At 43.6% G+C, this 18,659-nt stretch overlaps 1 protein-coding gene across 1 annotated transcript in view; it reads left to right on the top strand.

Moving 5' to 3' along the window:
• The first annotated feature begins 227 nt into the window (after positions 1-227).
• The window catches only part of ints13 (integrator complex subunit 13), a 78,881-nt gene continuing 60,449 nt past the window's right edge, over positions 228-18,659 (top strand). The window contains exons 1-3 of the mRNA XM_060843264.1: positions 228-623; positions 3,955-4,041; positions 9,329-9,403. Of these exons, the coding sequence (XP_060699247.1) occupies positions 399-623; positions 3,955-4,041; positions 9,329-9,403 (387 nt within the window). The 5' untranslated portion in view covers positions 228-398. The remainder of the gene's footprint in view (positions 624-3,954; positions 4,042-9,328; positions 9,404-18,659) is intronic.

Genomic DNA, 18,659 nt, shown 5'->3' with positions numbered 1-18,659 from the left:
TGATTGCATTGCATTTGCAGCAATGTGTTTCCCCTATTGCAGTGTTGCACTGCACTTGCTACGTGTTTCCCCCATTGCAGTGATTGCATTGCATTTGCAGCACTGGGTTTGCCCTGTGGCAATGGTGTCCTCACTGGATGGGACTGGGCAAGACTGCGCGTGCGGGGTATCGCGGTGGTGCAGGAGTCGGCGCGCATGCGAGCTGCCGGTCCCCCAGCTCCTCACGTGATGCAGGTGTCCTCGGGATGTGGGTTGGCTGGTGACCCTGGGGGAAGCTCTCAGCCCGCCTGCCCGTTATCATTTTAGTGTTTCACAGGCCGCGCTGCGCGGTCGGCTGATTCTGTAGGTTTGCGGGTTTGACGGCGCCGCCCGCCCGGCCGGCCGCCATCTCCGCCAGGATGAAGCTGTTCTCCGAGGCGCACAAGACGGTGTTCGTGGTGGACCACTGCCCGTACATGGCCGAGTCGTGCCGGCAGACGGTGGAGTTCGACATGTTCACCAAGAACCGGGCCCCGGGCATCATCCCGCTCGCCCCCATCTCCAAATCCCTGTGGACCTGCGCCGTGGAGTCGGCCATGGAGTACTGCCGCATCATGTACGACATCTTCCCGGCTCGGAAACTGGTGAGAGGCCGGGGTCCGCCTCACAGCGGGCCCGGGGAGCGGGGGCTGGGGGTAGGGAGGGAGGGGGGGCAGGGGTAGCGGGTAAGGGGTGCCGGGCTGGGGGAGTGGGTGCCGGGGGGTGGGTAATTGTAGGGGTAGGGGGAGTGGGTGTAGGGGTAGGGGGGTGGGTAATTGTAGGGGTAGGGGGAGTGGGTGTAGGGGTAGGGGGGTGGGTAATTGTAGGGGTAGGGGGAGTGGGTGTAGGGGTAGGGGTAGGGGGAGTGGGTAATTGTAGGGGTAGGGGGAGTGGGTGTAGGGGTAGGGGGAGTGGGTGTAGGGGTAGGGGGAGTGGGTGTAGGGGTAGGGGGAGTGGGTGTAGGGGTAGGGGGAGTGGGTGCAGGGGTTGGGGGAGTGGGTGCAGGGGTGGGGAATTGTAGGAGTAGGGGGGTGGGTAATTGTAGGAGTAGGGGGGTGGGTGCAGGGGTGGGTAATTGCAGGGGTGGGGGAGTGGGTGCAGGGGTGGGGGAGTGGGTGCAGGGGTGGGGAATTGTAGGAGTAGGGGGGTGGGTAATTGTAGGAGTAGGGGGGTGGGTAATTGTAGGAGTAGGGGGGTGGGTAATTGTAGGAGTAGGGGGGTGGGTAATTGTAGGAGTAGGGGGGTGGGTAATTGTAGGAGTAGGGGGGTGGGTAATTGTAGGAGTAGGGGGGTGGGTAATTGTAGGAGTAGGGGGGTGGGTAATTGTAGGAGTAGGGGGGTGGGTAATTGTAGGGGTAGGGGGGTGGGTAATTGTAGGGGTAGGGGGGTGGGTGCAGGGGTGGGGAATTGTAGGGGTAGGGGGGTGGGTGTAGGGGTAGGGGGGTGGGTGTAGGGGTAGGGGGGTGGGTGTAGGGGTAGGGGGGTGGGTGTAGGGGTGGGGGAGTGGGTGCAGGGGTGGGTAATTGCAGGGGTGGGGGAGTGGGTGCAGGGGTGGGGGAGTGGGTGCAGGGGTGGGGAATTGTAGGGGTGGGGGAGTGGGTGCAGGGGTGGGGAATTGTAGGGGTGGGGGAGTGGGTGCAGGGGTGGGGAATTGTAGGGGTGGGGGAGTGGGTGCAGGGGTGGGGAATTGTAGGGGTGGGGGAGTGGGTGCAGGGGTGGGGAATTGTAGGGGTGGGGGAGTGGGTGCAGGGGTAGGGGAGTGGGTGCAGGGGTGGGTGATTGTAGGGGTAGGGGAGTGGGTGCAGGGGTAGGGGAGTGGGTGCAGGTGTGGGGGATTGTAGGGGTAAGGGAATGGGTGCAGGGCTGGGGGAGTGGGTGCAGGGGTTGGGGATTGTAGGCGTAGGGGAGTGGATGCAGGGTGAGGGGTAAGGGCTGCAGGAGTAGGGAGTGGGTGAGGGCTCTGGGGGTGCGGGGTGATGGGTAAGGGATGCAGGTGAGGCAGGAATGGTAGGGGGTGCTAAGTGAGGAATGCAAAGTGGAGGTGGGGTGCGGAATGAGTGGGAAGGGAGGCTGAAGGGCTGGGAGCGGGGTGGTGGGAGGATGAGGGGATGACGGAAAGTTGCACGGTGACGTAGTCAGGAAGAAGGGCCGGGTGATAGGGGAGGGGTGAGGCGAAGGGGGCAGAGTGAGTGCGAATTGCAGGATGGAACAGTGTGTGGGTCTGGGAGCAGGGTGACAGGGAAGGTTAGGAATGGGGGAAGAGGGGGTCAGAGTGAAGGTTGGGGAATAATGAGGGGGAAGCAGAGTGAGTGGGGTTGGCTCAACAAGGGGCATCGTAGAATGGAAAGCTGAAAGCAGAATGGGGGTGTTGTTGTAAAGGGGGTGACACTGGTGCGGCTGGAAAGTTAAGGTGAGCCAGCGTATATGGAGTGGTGTGGGGGACTGTTGGAGGGGTGGATTGTTGGGGCTTGTCTGGGTTGGAGGGCAGAGGAAAGAATGACGAGGTCCTGATTAGGGACAAGTGAAGGGTCCCGCAGAGTTAATGGGGGATACAGACTGAAGAACACTGGATGCTTGGTTGGAGGGAAGAGAAAATGAGAGACTGGGGACTATTGGCTGTGTTCAGCGGGGGATGCAGGTGTAAGAGGTAGGTTGAGGGCAGAATCAGAGCGGTGTCTGTGTGTGTGGAGACGGGTTTGCCAAGTTTGCACCAGAGTTAGGACAGGTCACGGGGACAATAGCCAGTGAGCACTGGGGCAAGGAAGGGCCAGAAATTGAGTTCAGTGAGTTTGGATAGGCACTGGGTTGGGGGTAAGCAGTGAGTTCTCAATGGAGAAAAGTTTCCAATTTCAGCAAGATACTTCTAATGTTCTCTGTTGGCTAGCGGCCTGCAGTGAATGGTCAGCCACTAAAAATATACTGGTGTACTGTATAATTAAGTACAGTCACCCTACTAAACCTCTCAGTAGCTTGACACTTAATGCATTAGTAGATATTGAATCTTAACTGTAATTTTCCTTACATACAAGGGTCTGATTTTGAATAATGGGAAATAGAAGTTAAATTCAGCCATGGTTAGCATGTAGTACAAAGCAATAGTATTTACTGCTATTGGAAGTAGATGATGTCTAATGTTTTATTTCTTTATGCTTTCAATACCTTTTAGCTCAGTTATTTATCCATTGAAAAGGTGTTTTTCTTGATAATCAATGAGTTTTTGAACCTTTTAAAAACAGATTAAACATTTCCTCCTTAGCAATAATGCTTCTAATAAGTCAAAGATGTGTGGTTTTATAAATGCAGGACCCTTATTAAAGCACAACTATAATGAATGATTACAGATTCAAGTGTTGCTTCATATCAGGCTACAGGTGTCATTTATATGCTAAATTCTCTGCATTGAGTCAGATTTGGGTTCTCATAACACTGACCCTTATGAAGTGCTCACTTCAAAGAAACTAGTTTTAATTGTTAGGAGACAAGAAACTGGAATTAGTTTCTTTAGACAGAATGATGGGTGTTCAGTAGAAATAATCATTATTATGGCAGGTTTAGATGAAATAAACAAGGAAGAAAATGTTTCTAAATGGCAGATGGGTTTAAATTTTTTTAATGCTGTAGGTTGTGATAATCTAGGCTGCATTGCCTGAAAGGGGATGGGAGCAGATTTAATCATAACTTGCAAAATATAGATATTGAAGGCAAATAAATTGCAGGGCTATAGGGAAAGTGCTGCTGAGAATAAGTAATTGGTTTGATCTTTCGAAAGAGCTGTACAGGCACAGTGTGCTGAATGAGGGTCTTCTGTTCTCAACAATTGCATGAAATATAGAATGGAAAATGTGTGGTTCCTGGAGTGTTGACATTCCATTTTTATATATATTGCAAACTGTGTATAAAATATGTTGTTCTATTTAATTTCCCTGTGTATCTCAGCCAGCAACATTAAGCAGCATGACGTCAACATCTGGTGACCAAAGGCTGCTAACAGTTGCTCCAAAGCAATTAATGGGTGCAACCAGGGTAAGTAAAAAAAATGTCCTTTTGAGATGCATTTTTTGTTGGTTTATGCTAGAATTGAAATGGATTAACTAACAGTGAAAAAACAATACTCTAGACTCTCGAGGAGAGTGTAATGTTTTGTTTATAATTCAGAATCGGATGGTCTCCTAACAGAGATCAATTGGAGTTCAGTTGGACGTGTGTGGAATTGCATTTGCTGCCTGTGATATTTTGGTTTGTAGTCAACATGTGTAGATGTGATGAAAGTTCCAGCAGAATAGTAACTTCCTTTTAATTGGCAAGTGGCGGATGTTACTGATAATGCAGATCTACATTAACAAACTCTGGTTTGCCTGGGCAGGAGATGGTGCACAGTGAGTTGCCCTGAGCCACTTCACAACAGTTCCTTTAGTGCCAAAGGAGGTGGTGGAGGCTGGTACAATTACAACATTTAAAAAGCATCTGGATGGGTATATGGATAGGAAGGATTTAGAGGGATATGAGCCAAGTGCTGGCAAATGGGGCTAGATTAAGTTAGGATATCTAGTCGGCATGGACAAGTTGGATCAAAGGGTCTGTTTCCATGCTACACATTACTGTGACTCTGATTTGCTCAGCTGTGCTGAGGAGTACTGGCCTTGGAATTATACTAACCATGGCGCCTCTTACAGATCCTAAATACGTTTTATAAAGTTAAAAATCGCACATCAGGTCGTCACAACCACCTGATGAAGGAATGGCGCTCCGAAAGCTAGTGCTTCCAAATAGTCCTGTTGGACTATGAATTTTATGAATTCATGAATTTTAACTTTATCCACCCCAGTCCAACTCCGGTACCTCCAAGTCATCATGTTTCATAAACGTTGACTAAAAGCTTGAACAATCAAGGACCAATCTTGTTTAAAAGCAAAATACTGCAGGCACCGGAAATCTGGAAAAAGAAACACCAATGCTGAAGAAAGTCAGCAAGTCAGGCAGCATCTGTGGAGAGGAAAACAGAGTTAATGTTTTGAGTCCAATATGATTCTGAATGGAAGTCATACTGGACTTGAAATATCAATGTTTCTGAAACTCTGCTGAGTTTCTCCAGCTCTTTCTGTTTGTGAGTGCAATTTTTAACTCTCCACTAAAACAGTAGCAGATAAGTAGTCTGTAAACATGGTTTTGTAATTGCATCCATAATGTATTTGGAGAGCACAGTAATTGTCGCTTAATGCTACTCATTGAAGCAATTTGTGTGTTAAACTGTTTCTTTTGCAAGTCCATGTTAGCGTCAAAGGAAAGCATTCAGAGCTTCTGACATGTTTCTAGTATTTGTGGCTAAAGGTAACCTCCTTTATTGAAAGGGGGGCTGTGCAGAAGGTTGAAAACTGTAATTGGATAAGTGATATTGCCTTATTTAATTTATGCTATATCTCTCAGGAGTATCAGGTATTTTTACATGTTCTCTGTAATTTAAAAATCATCAAATCATTTATGCCATTCAAAATTATGCTCCACACACTTGCTAGCAGGTATTTCAGCAAAGTGTGCATTTGGTAACCTCACCAGCTCTGCATCCTTGTTCATTAGCCGTTAAATGTGTCCTGTTTTAAAAATTAATTATTCTCTGCTTTTCAGGGTTTTCCTTCTCTTCTGCGTTTTTTTTTAAATTGCAGAAACAACTTGTACTTTGATCCCGGATTCAGGGTAGTAAAATATCCCAAGGGACTTTGCAGGAATACCATCAAAAATAATTTGACACCGAATAATGTAAAGTGTCAGGGCAGATAACTTGAACTTCAAGGAGTATTTTATGGGAGGCAGTGAAGTGGAGTGGTTTAGGGAGTAACTTTCAGATCCAGGCAGTTGAAGGCACAGTGCCAATGGTTGAGAGATTTAAAATCAGGAATATATGAGAGGTCCGAATTGAATCACTGTGGCTGTCTTGGAGCGGAGTGGGACCATTCGGCACAGCCATTTTGGCGCAAGCGATTTGGCGCGGCCTGCTTGGTGCAGCCCATTTTGCCGCATAACTATTTTGGAGCAACTCATATTTATTCCTTTTCAGACTTAGTTAAAAGCGTTAATGAAAGCAATAAAAATAACGTCTATTCTCTTTAGTAAAAATGTTAAAAATAAAAAAAATTAAAAGAAAGAAGTTACTTACGAAAAATCTAAAATATGACGTTTGTTCAAAATTATGGGCAAAGCCTCATAAATACTCAACATCATTTCTCTCACTAAATCTTCTTACGTGTGTTTGTATTCTGCTTCCCTGAATTTCTTTAATTTTTTTAAAATTTCAACGGAATATCGTGCCCTGCTACGAGATGCTCACAGTAAATGTCCCTTCCCCTCTGAACTTTTTGTAAACTGTCAATAAATTTCCAAATAACGGGATGTTCCACTCCAAGTTTGCATTGTAATCTCCTGTGGGCAGCTTCTGCATGATTTTGTTCTGTCCTCATTGTTTAAAGTTCTTTCATATAAATTCCACATTCCAACTGGAAAAAGCAGTGGACGCCTGCCATTAAAGACATTCAGGGAAGCAGACGCTAGAATACAAACACTCGTAAGAAGGTTTAGTGAGAGTAATGATGTTGAGTATTTGCGAGGGATTGCCCATAATTTTGAATAAACAACATATTTTAGATTTTTCGTAATTAACTTATTTCTTTTATTATTTTTTCTTTTAACATTTTTACTAAAGAGAATAAACATAACTTTTATTGCTTTCATTAATGCTTTTAACTAAGCCTGAAGAGGAATAGATATGAGCTGCGCCTAAATGGGTCTACGGCAAAATGGGCTGCACCAAAAAGGCCGCGCCAAATCGCTCGCGCCAAGATGGCTGCACCGAATGGTCCTAAACTGTCTTGGAGTGTTATAGTCATGGTGCTAGTTATGGGAAAAAGAAGGGTCATGATATCGAGGGATTGGTAGACAAGGATGCCAATTTTAAAATGGAGACAGTTCTTACCTGGGAGCCAAGATCAGCAAGCGTGTCGTGGGTGATGGGTAAATGTGACTGTGCAAATAAGAGTATAGACAATGGAGTTTTGAGAGGATTCATATTTGGAGAATCTTGAAAGCTGGCTAGGAATGTTTTGGAGCAGTTCGTTCGACAGGGAACAAAAGTATTGATGCATGCTTCAGCAGCAGATGTTATGGAAGTGGAAGGAGATTGTATTAGCGATGCTGCAAATATATAGGTGGAAACGTATTGTGGGGTCATGCTTGGCACCATGGTATGAGCAGTCTATTTCTCTCCAAACATTTGCCAAGATAAAAAGTGGAATCAAAGGCTAGGGTACAGAGTTTGTACCAGGGACAGTGGCTTTGGTCACCAGAATAACTTAATTCTTCATAATTTTTTTTAATTGTCTGGTTGCACGTCATGCTTTATTCTTAACTGTTTGGCTCACCTCCATTTATCCTTGTTTTAGTTTTCTTCTAGAGTAGCATATTATTGACATGAGCTGACCTTTCTTTAATATTAGATATTTCTTGCTCGTAATTTTAAAGAGCATCTTTATTCGGTTGTCTTTACCAAATGTTTGACCATGACCTTAATCCTAATGTTGATAAAATTTGTTTCTTTGCAATTGAAGCATTTTACGTCGTACACAGATATGCTCCATTAATAGGTTTCCAGTTGATTTATTTTTTATTGTTGCATTGTATAGAACCAAGGAAGGCTGCAGCACCAAAAGAGACATTTTACCCTGTTGAGTCTCTATTGACTATTTGCAACAGTAGTCCCACTGTTTTCCCCTTAGGTCGATATAGTCTTCATTGTCAAATACCTATCCAATTATTTTACTGCAGTAGTCACTGAGAATTTATTGCATCCTTTAAAAATAAATGAACTGCCTTAATGCCTGCGGATGCTTTCAAATTCTTCTTAATAGTTCTGCAGGTTGCAGGGTTCAGCTGCAACAATAAGCTAAACTTCAAGATTATGTTGTATGGGATGGATTGTAGTCTCTTGCCCTTGTTTTTGCTTAAAATGAGATCCTCTGGGTGAATGCCTGTTTAGTAGTATTTATCTGCAAAGAGAAAAAAGTGGTGAGTTTTCAATTATTAGAATAATTTGTTCACAAAATGCAAATTCCTATTATTTATTTAATGATGCGGCATGTGTTTAACATTTATTATTAGGAAACTATAATCTATGAGGTTGTAGATTCATTTGCGGAGCTGACATGTTTTTCTGTAGACGTTTCATCACCTCGCGAGGTGACATTGTCAGTGCGGCTCTGACGAAGCGTTGGTGGTCTGTCCTGCCTGGTATTTAAGTCTCTGTTTTCTGGTTCTTCCGGTTCTGTATGCGACTGGTTAGTATATGGAGTCCAGTTCAATGTGTTTGTTAATTGAGTTCTGATTGGAGTGCCAGGCTTCAAGGAATTCTGTCTCATGGCTTTGTTTTGCCTGTGCTAGGATGATTGCATTGTCCCAGCTGAATTCGTGTCCTTCATTGTCTGTATGGGTGGAAATGAGAGAGTACTGGTTGTGTACGGCAGCAGTGAGCTGATGTTCATACTCTTGTATAGTAAGTTTTCTTCCTGTGTCCTATGTAGTAATTTTCAGTCTTTGCAGGGTATCTTGTAAACTAGATTCATCCTGTTGAATGTGGGTGTCAGGTCTTTAACTTTTATGAAGAGCTGGTGAAAGGTGTTTACAGATTTGTGGGCCACTATGATTCCTCAGTCTGAGTAGTCGGGTAGCCGTTTCTGGTATGTCCTTGATGTACGGTATGTTCGCTATTGTCTGGCTGAGTGGTGTTTTCTTCTTTAGGTTTGTTGCGTAAATACGGGAGGATAGAGGTCTTTGGGCGCATGTTCCATTTAAATCCCTTCAATATGTTTTCCTGTTCTGCCCTCTGGATTTTTGGGTTGCAGTGTGACCGTGCCCATTTAAATAGTCTCCTAATGCAAAGCTTCACCGGAGGCACACTGATGATGTGATCTAATGAGGTGATAAAACATCTGCAGAAAAGCACAAGCTTGGCGAATGAATCTACAACCCACAACCTGAGCCACAAATCTTTTCGAAAACTCTAACTATAATTGTATTGAAGTGCAGTGATCACTATTTCTGAAGAACAATACAACGCTTGTAAAAATCTGCTTGCTAAGTTTGGATGAAATGTGTTGCAGACGGTTCTCTCAATATGTGAATAATTATTATTTCTAAAGATTGAATTATGTGCCAACCATGTTCTGTAAATTTATTGTATTTTGTTCACCCTTTTAAAGTACTTTAACATTTACTTCATCTGTATGTTTATCGCACTCATTTTTAGTTTTGACTTTGTGTTTTTCAGGTGAATTTCATTGTCAGTGACTCAAGAGCGCACACCCTGAACTCCTGGGGGCAAGAAGATCAGAACCTGCAGGAGGTATAGCAAAGTTTGTTGATTTTAGAGTAGGGAGTGAATTGTTGCAATCACCTGCTCTGGCCTCTAATTTTCAATCTTTATAGTTCATTTTCTAGCAACTGTTCTTGAAAGCACAATTGCATTTCAGATACAAATGATTTAGCCTATTTACCTATTGTCTGGTTGCACTTCATGCTTTCTTTTCTACCTATTCTTCTCATCTCCATCTAACATTAGTGTTTTTCTTCTTAATAAATATATTATTGACATGAGCTGACCATTCTTTAATATTAGCTACATCTTATTGTAATTTTAAGGATCATTCAGTTTGCTTTACAAATGTTTGATAACCATGACCTTAATCCGGTTATCGATAACATTTGAAACGGAAACATTTTATTTTGTAGAAACTACCACAGAACTGCTCCATAAATAGATTTCCAGTTGGTTTATTTTCTGTGATTGCACTTTATAGAACCAAAGAAGGCTGCAACACCAAACTAGACATTTTATCCTCACGTGTAGTCCCAAAACTAATCACTGTTTTCCCTATAGTTCAAAATTATCATCTTCGTCAAATACTTATCCAATTAGTTTACTGCAGTAGTCACTCAGAATTTGTGGTACCTTTTAAAAAATAACCTGCCTTAATACCTACAAATGCTTTCAAATTCTTCATAATATCACTGCAAGTTTATTTTAGCCTAAAATTGAATAACTGAAGGGCCAAGTAACCTGATAGCACATGAAAAGCATATCAAAAAGCAGGAATGTGAATCTAAGTCGATTTAGCTAGGGATTTTCGGTCTGAAGGTTGCTTCTGAGTGTCCACAGAGTCAAGTAGAAAACTTAAGAGGAAAACAAAACCATGAAAGAATACTTAGATATGCTAAAGCAGGTGGAACAGAGTGCAAATATGTAGAATTTATAATTGAACAACAGCATAAGCCAAACCACAGGGATGGAGTTCAGTAGCTCGGTTGAACCAGAGCATTGAAGTTGTTTCAGGAACAACCATAGACTATCAAAATCAGAAAAATGTCAAGTTGACAAGCTGACAATTAAATTCACAAGGACTGAAGTGTATCTCCATTGGAACTGGGACTTGATTTTTATCTAAGCATTGTTTGTTTAAATTGACTTTACACTAACTATGTAATTTGCTGTGACAAATAATTTTTATATTTTTGAGATGGTGCTTAGAAACCTCTAATCAAACTCACTCCGAGAACATGTACAAATAACTGAAAAATGCTGGTGAATGTGATTTCCAGTAGTGCAATCTTTAACTCTGCTACCTACTCTCACTAGTGTCTTTGTCAGGTGGGGAATAGAAATTAGTGATTTAACTACTTTGTTGGCTCAAGAACTTCACTAATGTCATTATAGTTGCATCCTACAGTTTCAGCTTGTTTATTGTACAACCAGATGCAGAATAAAACTTGCATTGATTTGACCTAAAATTTACCATCACCCGCAATTGCACCAGTCAGTCTTTCCATTTTGCATGATTATAGTTCAGTTGTTTACCCCAAAAAGTCTTCTGAGTTCATAACAAAAATATAGGTCGGAAGTGGCAATGAAGGTTTCTTGTGGTGCAGTGGTAGTATCCCTACCTCTGGGCGAGGAAACGTGGGTTCAAATCCCACCTGTTCCAGAGGCGTGAACATCTCTGAACAGATTAATTTGGAAAATAAACAGAAATAAAGATGATTGCATGTTGCTTAATACCGTTCACAGTTCCTCAGTTATTAAACTATCCTTGCCCGCATCCATCCTGCGAACTGGGCAATACTCAGACCTGGGCTGATGATTGCAAATTCACATATGTGTCACATAAGCGACAATGACTATCTTCAGAGGATCTAACTATGACATTCAATGACTATATCATTACAGAATCTCCTGACATCAACGTCCTGAACCGGCCATGTAACTTCTGTGGCTGCAAGTAAAGTTCAGAGGCTGGGAATTCTAAGGTGAATAACTCATCACCTACCTCCCCAAAGCCTGTTCACCACCCAAAAGAGACAAATAAGGAGAGTGATGGGTATTCTTACCTGAACAAGGCCAACTCCTACAACACTCAGAAGCTCCATACTATTCAAGATAAAGTAGTCTGCTTGATCAACTACCTATCTACCACCTTCTACACATGCACTTTCTCCTCCTCCACTGATGCACAGTAGACACATTGTATATCATCATAACAAAATGCATCACTATGACTCCACCAACTTCAAAAACACCTTCTAAACCCAGGACATCTTGTATTGTGAGGTGCACATGCATGAGAACACTATCACCACCTGCAACTTTCACTTTAAACTACACTGTCTCCTGATTTAGAGTTAATGTTTATCACCCTTCCAGATAGCATCATAGGTATACTGGCACTATATGGACTGCAGTGGTTCAAGCAAACACTCACTACCACCACCTCTGGGGCATTTAGAGTTGGATAAAAATGCTGGCCTTTCTAGTGACACTCTCATCCAATGAAAGAATAAAAGAGAAATATTCAAATTAAAGCACATCATAAATGTTGACTGAAGCAATTCCTGAACGCATCGATTAGAAGTAAAATAAATCCTGAATGTTTCCCATCTCTGTTGGGTAAAAAGAATATAAAAAATAAAGTCACTATAGTCTTACCAGACCATAGGCCTGCTCTCTCATTAGAGAGGGATGACTGGTGGTGGTTTAACATGAGGATCACCACACCTCAGGCAAAGGGAGAGGCTGAAGAGGAGCTCCTCTTCAAGTTAAGGTTAGCTGGTCCAAGGATCGTACCCATGATTGGCATCAACTGAGCTGACCAATGCCCTTTTTCTATTTGGTAGGCCTTTTTAGAAACATAGTACACTTTCAACAAAACTTCCAATTTTTGCAATTCTTGTTCTTGCTAATATCAATAATACTATAAAGAATTACAAGAACTCCCAGTGTAGTAAGTAAGTCAGATATTTTGGGTGGAAGCAGGTATTCTGTGGGTAGTTTATACCTTATTGTGTACTTATCTAGTGCACTTAATCAGCTGTTGTGTAAGCTGTAATCTGACACTACTCAGCATTGACTGCAGCCTTAAAGTACTGTTGTCAAGCACAAATTAACCCACAGATTTTTTTCTCTGCTGTGGCATGACCAACATTGCCAATCCTTAGAATGCTATTGCATGTTTCAATTTTTAAAAATTGATTCTTGAATCGACCTGGGAAAATGGGAAGGCAAGTATAGAGGTTCTCGCAATGATTCTATGGAGAGATACAGATATGTTAATGAGTAGGCAAAACTTGACAGATGGGATGTGATGTGGCGAAAATGTTATGAGCTGAGTATTATCCGAATGGAGAGAAACTACAGCATAGAAGGATTTTGGGTAGCTCGTGAATGAATCCAAGTTTAGCAGATAAAAAGGAAGGAAAAAGGACTGATGGCTTTCATGTTAAAGGAAATACAAGGCACTGGTCAGACCACACCTGAAATACTGAGCTGTTTTTGTCCCTCAGTCTAATGAAACATATGCTGACAGTGCAGGCAGCCCAGAAGAAGCTTACTTGCTTGATTCTAGGTATAGAGGGTTTTCTTCATAATGTGAGTTTGAACAGATTGGGCTTGTACTCATTGGAGTTCAGAAAAATGAGAGCTGATCTTATTGAATTCTTTACTATAAGATATCTGCTGAGGCATTTTCTAAACTGCGATAGATTTTTAATTAGTAAGGGTAATGGGGGGAAGTGGACTTGAGGGTTATTAGATTAGCTGTGATCTCACTGGTGGAGCAGACTTGCTGAGCTGAAATTTCTGACCTTGTGTGTTACTGTCTTAAGACACTGAAAGAACAATCACGTAGTTCAAAGTCAGGGTCATGTGCGACCTAGAGGGGACTTTGCTTCCATGTATTTGCTGACCTTGACCATCTCGGCTGTAGAGGTCCCTAGTTTGGAAGGTGCTGTTGAAGGAGCCTTGGCAAGTGCCCCTGCTCTTGTGTTGTGGACAAAATGAATATTTAAGGTGGGGTGCTGGTCAAGCCAATCAAGTTTTTGGTTAAATTGGTGAAGATACTTTCTGGAATTAACATTAACTGCAATACTTGTATTTCAGCACAGTTTAATCAGGAGAAGCTTTCTTCTTGGTAATTCTATCTTCTGCATCAAACATTTTATTGTAGGGGAAAAAAACCTTTACTCATTTCGGAATTTTGAAAGAATGCAGTTATTCATGGGCTTAAAAGCTCTTAAAATCTACTTTGTACCACGTATGCATACATCGGGATGCAATGGCATGGTGGCATTATTGGTGGACTAGTAATCCTGAGGTTACGTTTTGGTCTGCGAGCGATGGTAGATTTTGAATTCAGGAAGACCGTCTGGAATTGAAAGTCTAAAGATGACCATTATACCATTGTCAATTGGAAAAACCCATCTGATCACTAATGTCATAGTCATTGATATACACAGTACAGAAACAGACCCTTCAGTCCAACACATTTATGCTGACCAGATATCCTAAACAAATCCCATTTGCTAGCACTTGGCCCATATCCCTCTAAATCCTTCTCATTCATATACCCATCCAGATGCCTTTAAATGTTGTCAATGTACAAGCGTCCATCACTTCCTCTGGCAGCACATTTTATTTAGGCACTACCCTCTGTGTGAAAAAAGTTGCCCCTTAGGTCCCTCTGAAATCTTTCTCCTCTCACCCTAAAACTATGCCCTCTAGTTCTGGACTCCCCCATCCCATGGGAAAGACTTTGTCTATTTATCCTATCCATGCCCTTCATGATTTTATAAACCTCTAAGGTCACTCCTCAGCCTCTGATGCTCCAGGGAAACAGCCCCAATCTATCCAGTCTCCCCCTGTAGCTCAAACCCTCCAACCTTGGCAACATCCTTATAAATCTTTTCTGAATCCTTTCATGTTTCACAACGTCCTTCTGATAAGATGGAGACTAGAATTGCACACAGTATTCCAAAACTGGCCTAACCAATGTCCTATACAGCTGCCACATGACCTTTCAACTCCTTTACTCAATGCACTGACCAATAAAGGAAAGTGTACCAAACACCACCTTCACTGTCCTAACGGCCTGCAACTCTACTTTCAAGGAACTGTGAATTTGCACTCCAAGGTCTTTGTTCAGCAATAGTCACATGTACCGAGATACAGTGCAAAGTGTTGTTTTGCATGCTTTACAGGCAGATTGTACCTACAAAGTGCATCAGGATAGCAGAACAGACTGCAGAATACAGTGTTACAGCCGCCCAGAAGGTGCAGAGACAGCAATCAACATTAACATGAGAGGTCCACTCAAAAGACTGATAACAGCAGGGAAGAAACTGTTTTTGAGGAAGGGTCACTTGACCTAAAGCATTAACTCTGATTTCTCTCCACAGATACTGCCAGACCTGCTGAGCTTTTCCAGCAAGTTCTGATTTTGAAGCCCCTTAGGAAAGGAAAATTACTGTGGCCTGGTCCAGTTTGCATGTGACCTCAGACCCATAATAATGATTGACCTCCTTTAAAACAAGGGATGGCGCGGTGGCTCAGTGGTTAGCACTGCTGCCTCACAACACCAAGGTCCCAGGTTCGATTCCAGCCTTCGGTGACTGTCTGTGTGGAGTTTGCACATTCTCCCCGTGTCTGTGTGGGTTTCCTCCGGGTACTCTGGTTCCCTCCCAAAGATGTTCAGGTCAGTTGAATTGCTAAATTGCCCCTAAGTGTTAGACGCATTAGTCAAAAGGAAATGGGACTGGGTGGGTTACTCTTTGGAGGGTCAGTGTGGACCTATTGGGCTGAAGGGCCTGTTTCCACACTGTAGGGAATCTAATTTTAATAACCCACTGAATAGCCTAGCAAGCCATTCAGTTGTATCAAACCATTAAAAGAAACCTCAAAGAGAATGAAGCCAGACAGATACCTGGCATTAACCTAGGCACCAGAAACAGCAGTGGCCTTGTAAAGTCGTTGCCAATGGGAGATAGTGGCAAAATGTGAAGAGCTTTCAGACTGAAAAGTCATATCATACACTCATACCTTATAGGAAATATGTAAGACAACAACAATATCATCCCTGGGTATGTCCTATCCCACCAGCAGTACAGGCCCAGCTAAGTGGTGTGCAGTTGGATGGTCTTTGTGCTGGGAAACTCCACGTTAATGTCAGACCCCACGAAGTCTTGTGGTTTCAGAACAAATATGGGCAAGGAAACCACCTGCTGACTGCCATGTGCTTATCAACCTACATGCTGCAGATGCATCTGTCCAAGATAGTATCAACAGGACTGAACATCTCACAGTCCTTGTTGAGATGAAGTCCCACCTTCACATTGAGGATGCCCTCTATCGTGCTGTGTGACACTGTTGCAGTGCCGTATGAGAGAGTATTTGAACAGATCTAGCAATTCAACACTAGGGATCCATGAGGTACTGTAAGCAGAATTGTGCTGCACATATGTAACATCATGGCCTGGCTTACCACTCATTCTTGCAATACTGTCAAGCCAAAGCATCAACCTTGGTTCAGTGAAGAGGGAAAAAGGGCATACCTAAATATGAGATGTTTACTTGGTAAAGCTACAACACAGTACTGCATTCACATCAATCAGCATAAGCAGAAGTTAACAGAGAGGGCTAAGCAATTCTATCAACTAGTGGATCAAATCTAAGCTCTGCAGTCCTGACACGCCCAATTATATATGATAGTGGACAATTAAACAAGTCCCCCAAGGAAGCTGTTCCAGAAAAAGTAGATGGGTGAGGCAAGCACATCAGTGCAATATATAAGGCTGAATCATTCACAATGGTTCTTAGCCAAACTGCTGACTGCCATGTGCTTGCCAACCTGTGGATGATCTGACTCATCCTCTTACAAGACCCCAGATGCCAGTCTTTAGCCACTTTGATTCATTCCATGTGATATCAAGTAGCTGCTGAAGACACTATATATTGCATGGTCTGTGGATTCTGACAATGTTCCAGCAGTGCTACTGAAGACTTGTGCTTCAGACTGTGTCACGTCCTTGGCCAAGCTGTTCCAGTACAGCGATTAGGAGAAAGTGAGGACTGCAGATCAGAGTCAAGTGACTCTGGGGGAAATGGGGGAGGTAGCTGGGAAGTTGAAGGTAGATGCAGGTGATAGTGGTAGGTCAGAGGGAAGGGTGGAACGGATAGGTGGGAAGGAAGATAGACAGGCAGAACAGTTCAAGTGGGTGATTTTGAGTTGGAGGATTGGATCTGGGATGAGGTGGGGGGAGGGGAGCTAAGTAAATTGGTGAAGTCGACGTTAATGCCATGTGGTTGGAGGGTCCCAAGGCAGAAGATGAGACGTTCTTCCTCCAGTCATTGGGAGGATGCCCAGGACTTGCATCTGCTTGGCCAAGTTGGGCGAAATGGGGAGTTGAAGTGGCTGGCCACAGGATGGTGGAGTTATTTGGTGTGTGCGTGTCCCAGAGATGTTCCCTGAAACATTGTGAGTTGGGGTCCTTTCACCCTAATGTAGAGGTGACCACATTGAGAGCAACACACACAGTAGGTGAGGTGTTTGGATGTGCCGGGAAATCTCTTCTGGATGTGAAAAGATCCTTTGGGGGGGCCTTGGATGGAGGTGAAGTGGGAGGTGTAGGTGCGGGTTTTACACCACCTGTTCCAGTACAGCTACAACACTGGCATCTACCTGACAATGTGAAAAATCCTCCCAGCGCATCCTGTTTACAAAGGGACGACTCCAACATGGCCAATTACTGCCCCATGAGCCCCTCAATCATCAGTATGGATGGGCGGGGTTGTCAGCAGTACAAGAAGTTGCTCATGATAGTGTGGGTTCTTCCAAGACCAAAATTAACCTCTCTGTGATTCAAGCATGGACAAAAGGCCTGAATTTCAGATGAGGTGAGGTGTGAATGACTGTGCTTCATATCAAGGCTATGGGTGGCTGAATGTGGCATAAAGAAGCCCTATGAAACTGGAATTGGGGGGAAATTCTCTCCATTGGTTGTAGTCGTACTAGAACAAAGGAAGATGGTTGAGGTTGGTGGAAGTCAGTTATCTCACCTTCAGGCCAGCTCTATAGAAGTTCCTCCAAATAGTATCCTCAGCCCCATCAGCAACTGCTTCTTCAATGATCTTACTTCCATCGTAAGGTCAAAAGTGAGAAGTGCTGTGATCAGAGCACAGTATCATTTGCAACTCCTGAGAGAAGAGGTAGTCTGTCTAAATGCGGCGAGACATGAATAATGTCCAGGCTTGGGCTGAAGAGTGGCAAGTAGCATATGCCCCACACAGGCAGTGATCCTCTCCAACAAGAGGGAATCTATCCATGCCCCAAGACAGTCAATGGCATTACCATCTCTGAATCCAGAGACTGAACTGGATTAACCATATAAATAATGTGGTAAAAACAATGACTGCAGATGCTGGAAACCAGATTCTGGATCAGTGGTGCTGGAAGAGCACAGCAGTTCAGGCAGCATCCAACGAGCAGCTCGTTGGATGCTGCCTGAACTGCTGTGCTCTTCCAGCACCACTGATCCATATAAGTAATGTGTTAACAAAAGCAAATTAGTTGTTCTTTGAGTTGGAACATTATAGCTATGAAGAGAAGCTGGATAGGCTGGGGTGGTTTTCTTTAGAGCAAAAAAGCTGAGGGCCATTGAGGTATACAGCATTGAGCAGTGTGAACAGAAAGCAGTTGTTCCCCCTAGTTGAAGGGTCAATAATGAGAGGGCATAATTTTAAGTTGAAGGGAAGGAGGTTTAGAGGGGATTTGAGGAAAAATGTTTTCACCCAGAGATTAGTGGGAATCTGGAATGCACCAACTGGGAGAGTAGTAGAGGTTGGTAACTACTCAGATGAGAACTTGAAATGTCATCACATTTAAAGTTATGGGCCAGGTGCTGGGAAGGGATCAGTGTAGATAGGTTGGTGCAAATTTGATGAGTCAGTAGGCCGGTGAGCGTCTTCTGTGTTGTAAGAATCTATGACTAGAGGTAAAGAATCTTGCTGCAAGTAATTGACCACCTACCTCCCCAAAGCCTGTCCACCACCTATAAAGCACAGGTGCATGACTGAATACTTGACTAGGAGCGCAGCTCCAACACTTGAAGGTTGATACAATCCAGGAGAAAGCACACTGCTTAATTTGCACCACATCCAGGAACACTTAGCTCTATAGTAACTAATGCACAGTAACAATAATGTAATCTATTTGCAAGATGCAATGCAGAAATTCACCAAGACATTAGCTCCACATGTTCACTGTCTTGATATATTATGA

The sequence above is a fragment of the Hemiscyllium ocellatum genome, chromosome 23 (genome assembly GCF_020745735.1).
Source record: "Hemiscyllium ocellatum isolate sHemOce1 chromosome 23, sHemOce1.pat.X.cur, whole genome shotgun sequence".
Lineage (NCBI taxonomy): Eukaryota > Metazoa > Chordata > Chondrichthyes > Orectolobiformes > Hemiscylliidae > Hemiscyllium > Hemiscyllium ocellatum.
This window is presented reverse-complemented; position numbering and strand designations above follow the sequence as displayed.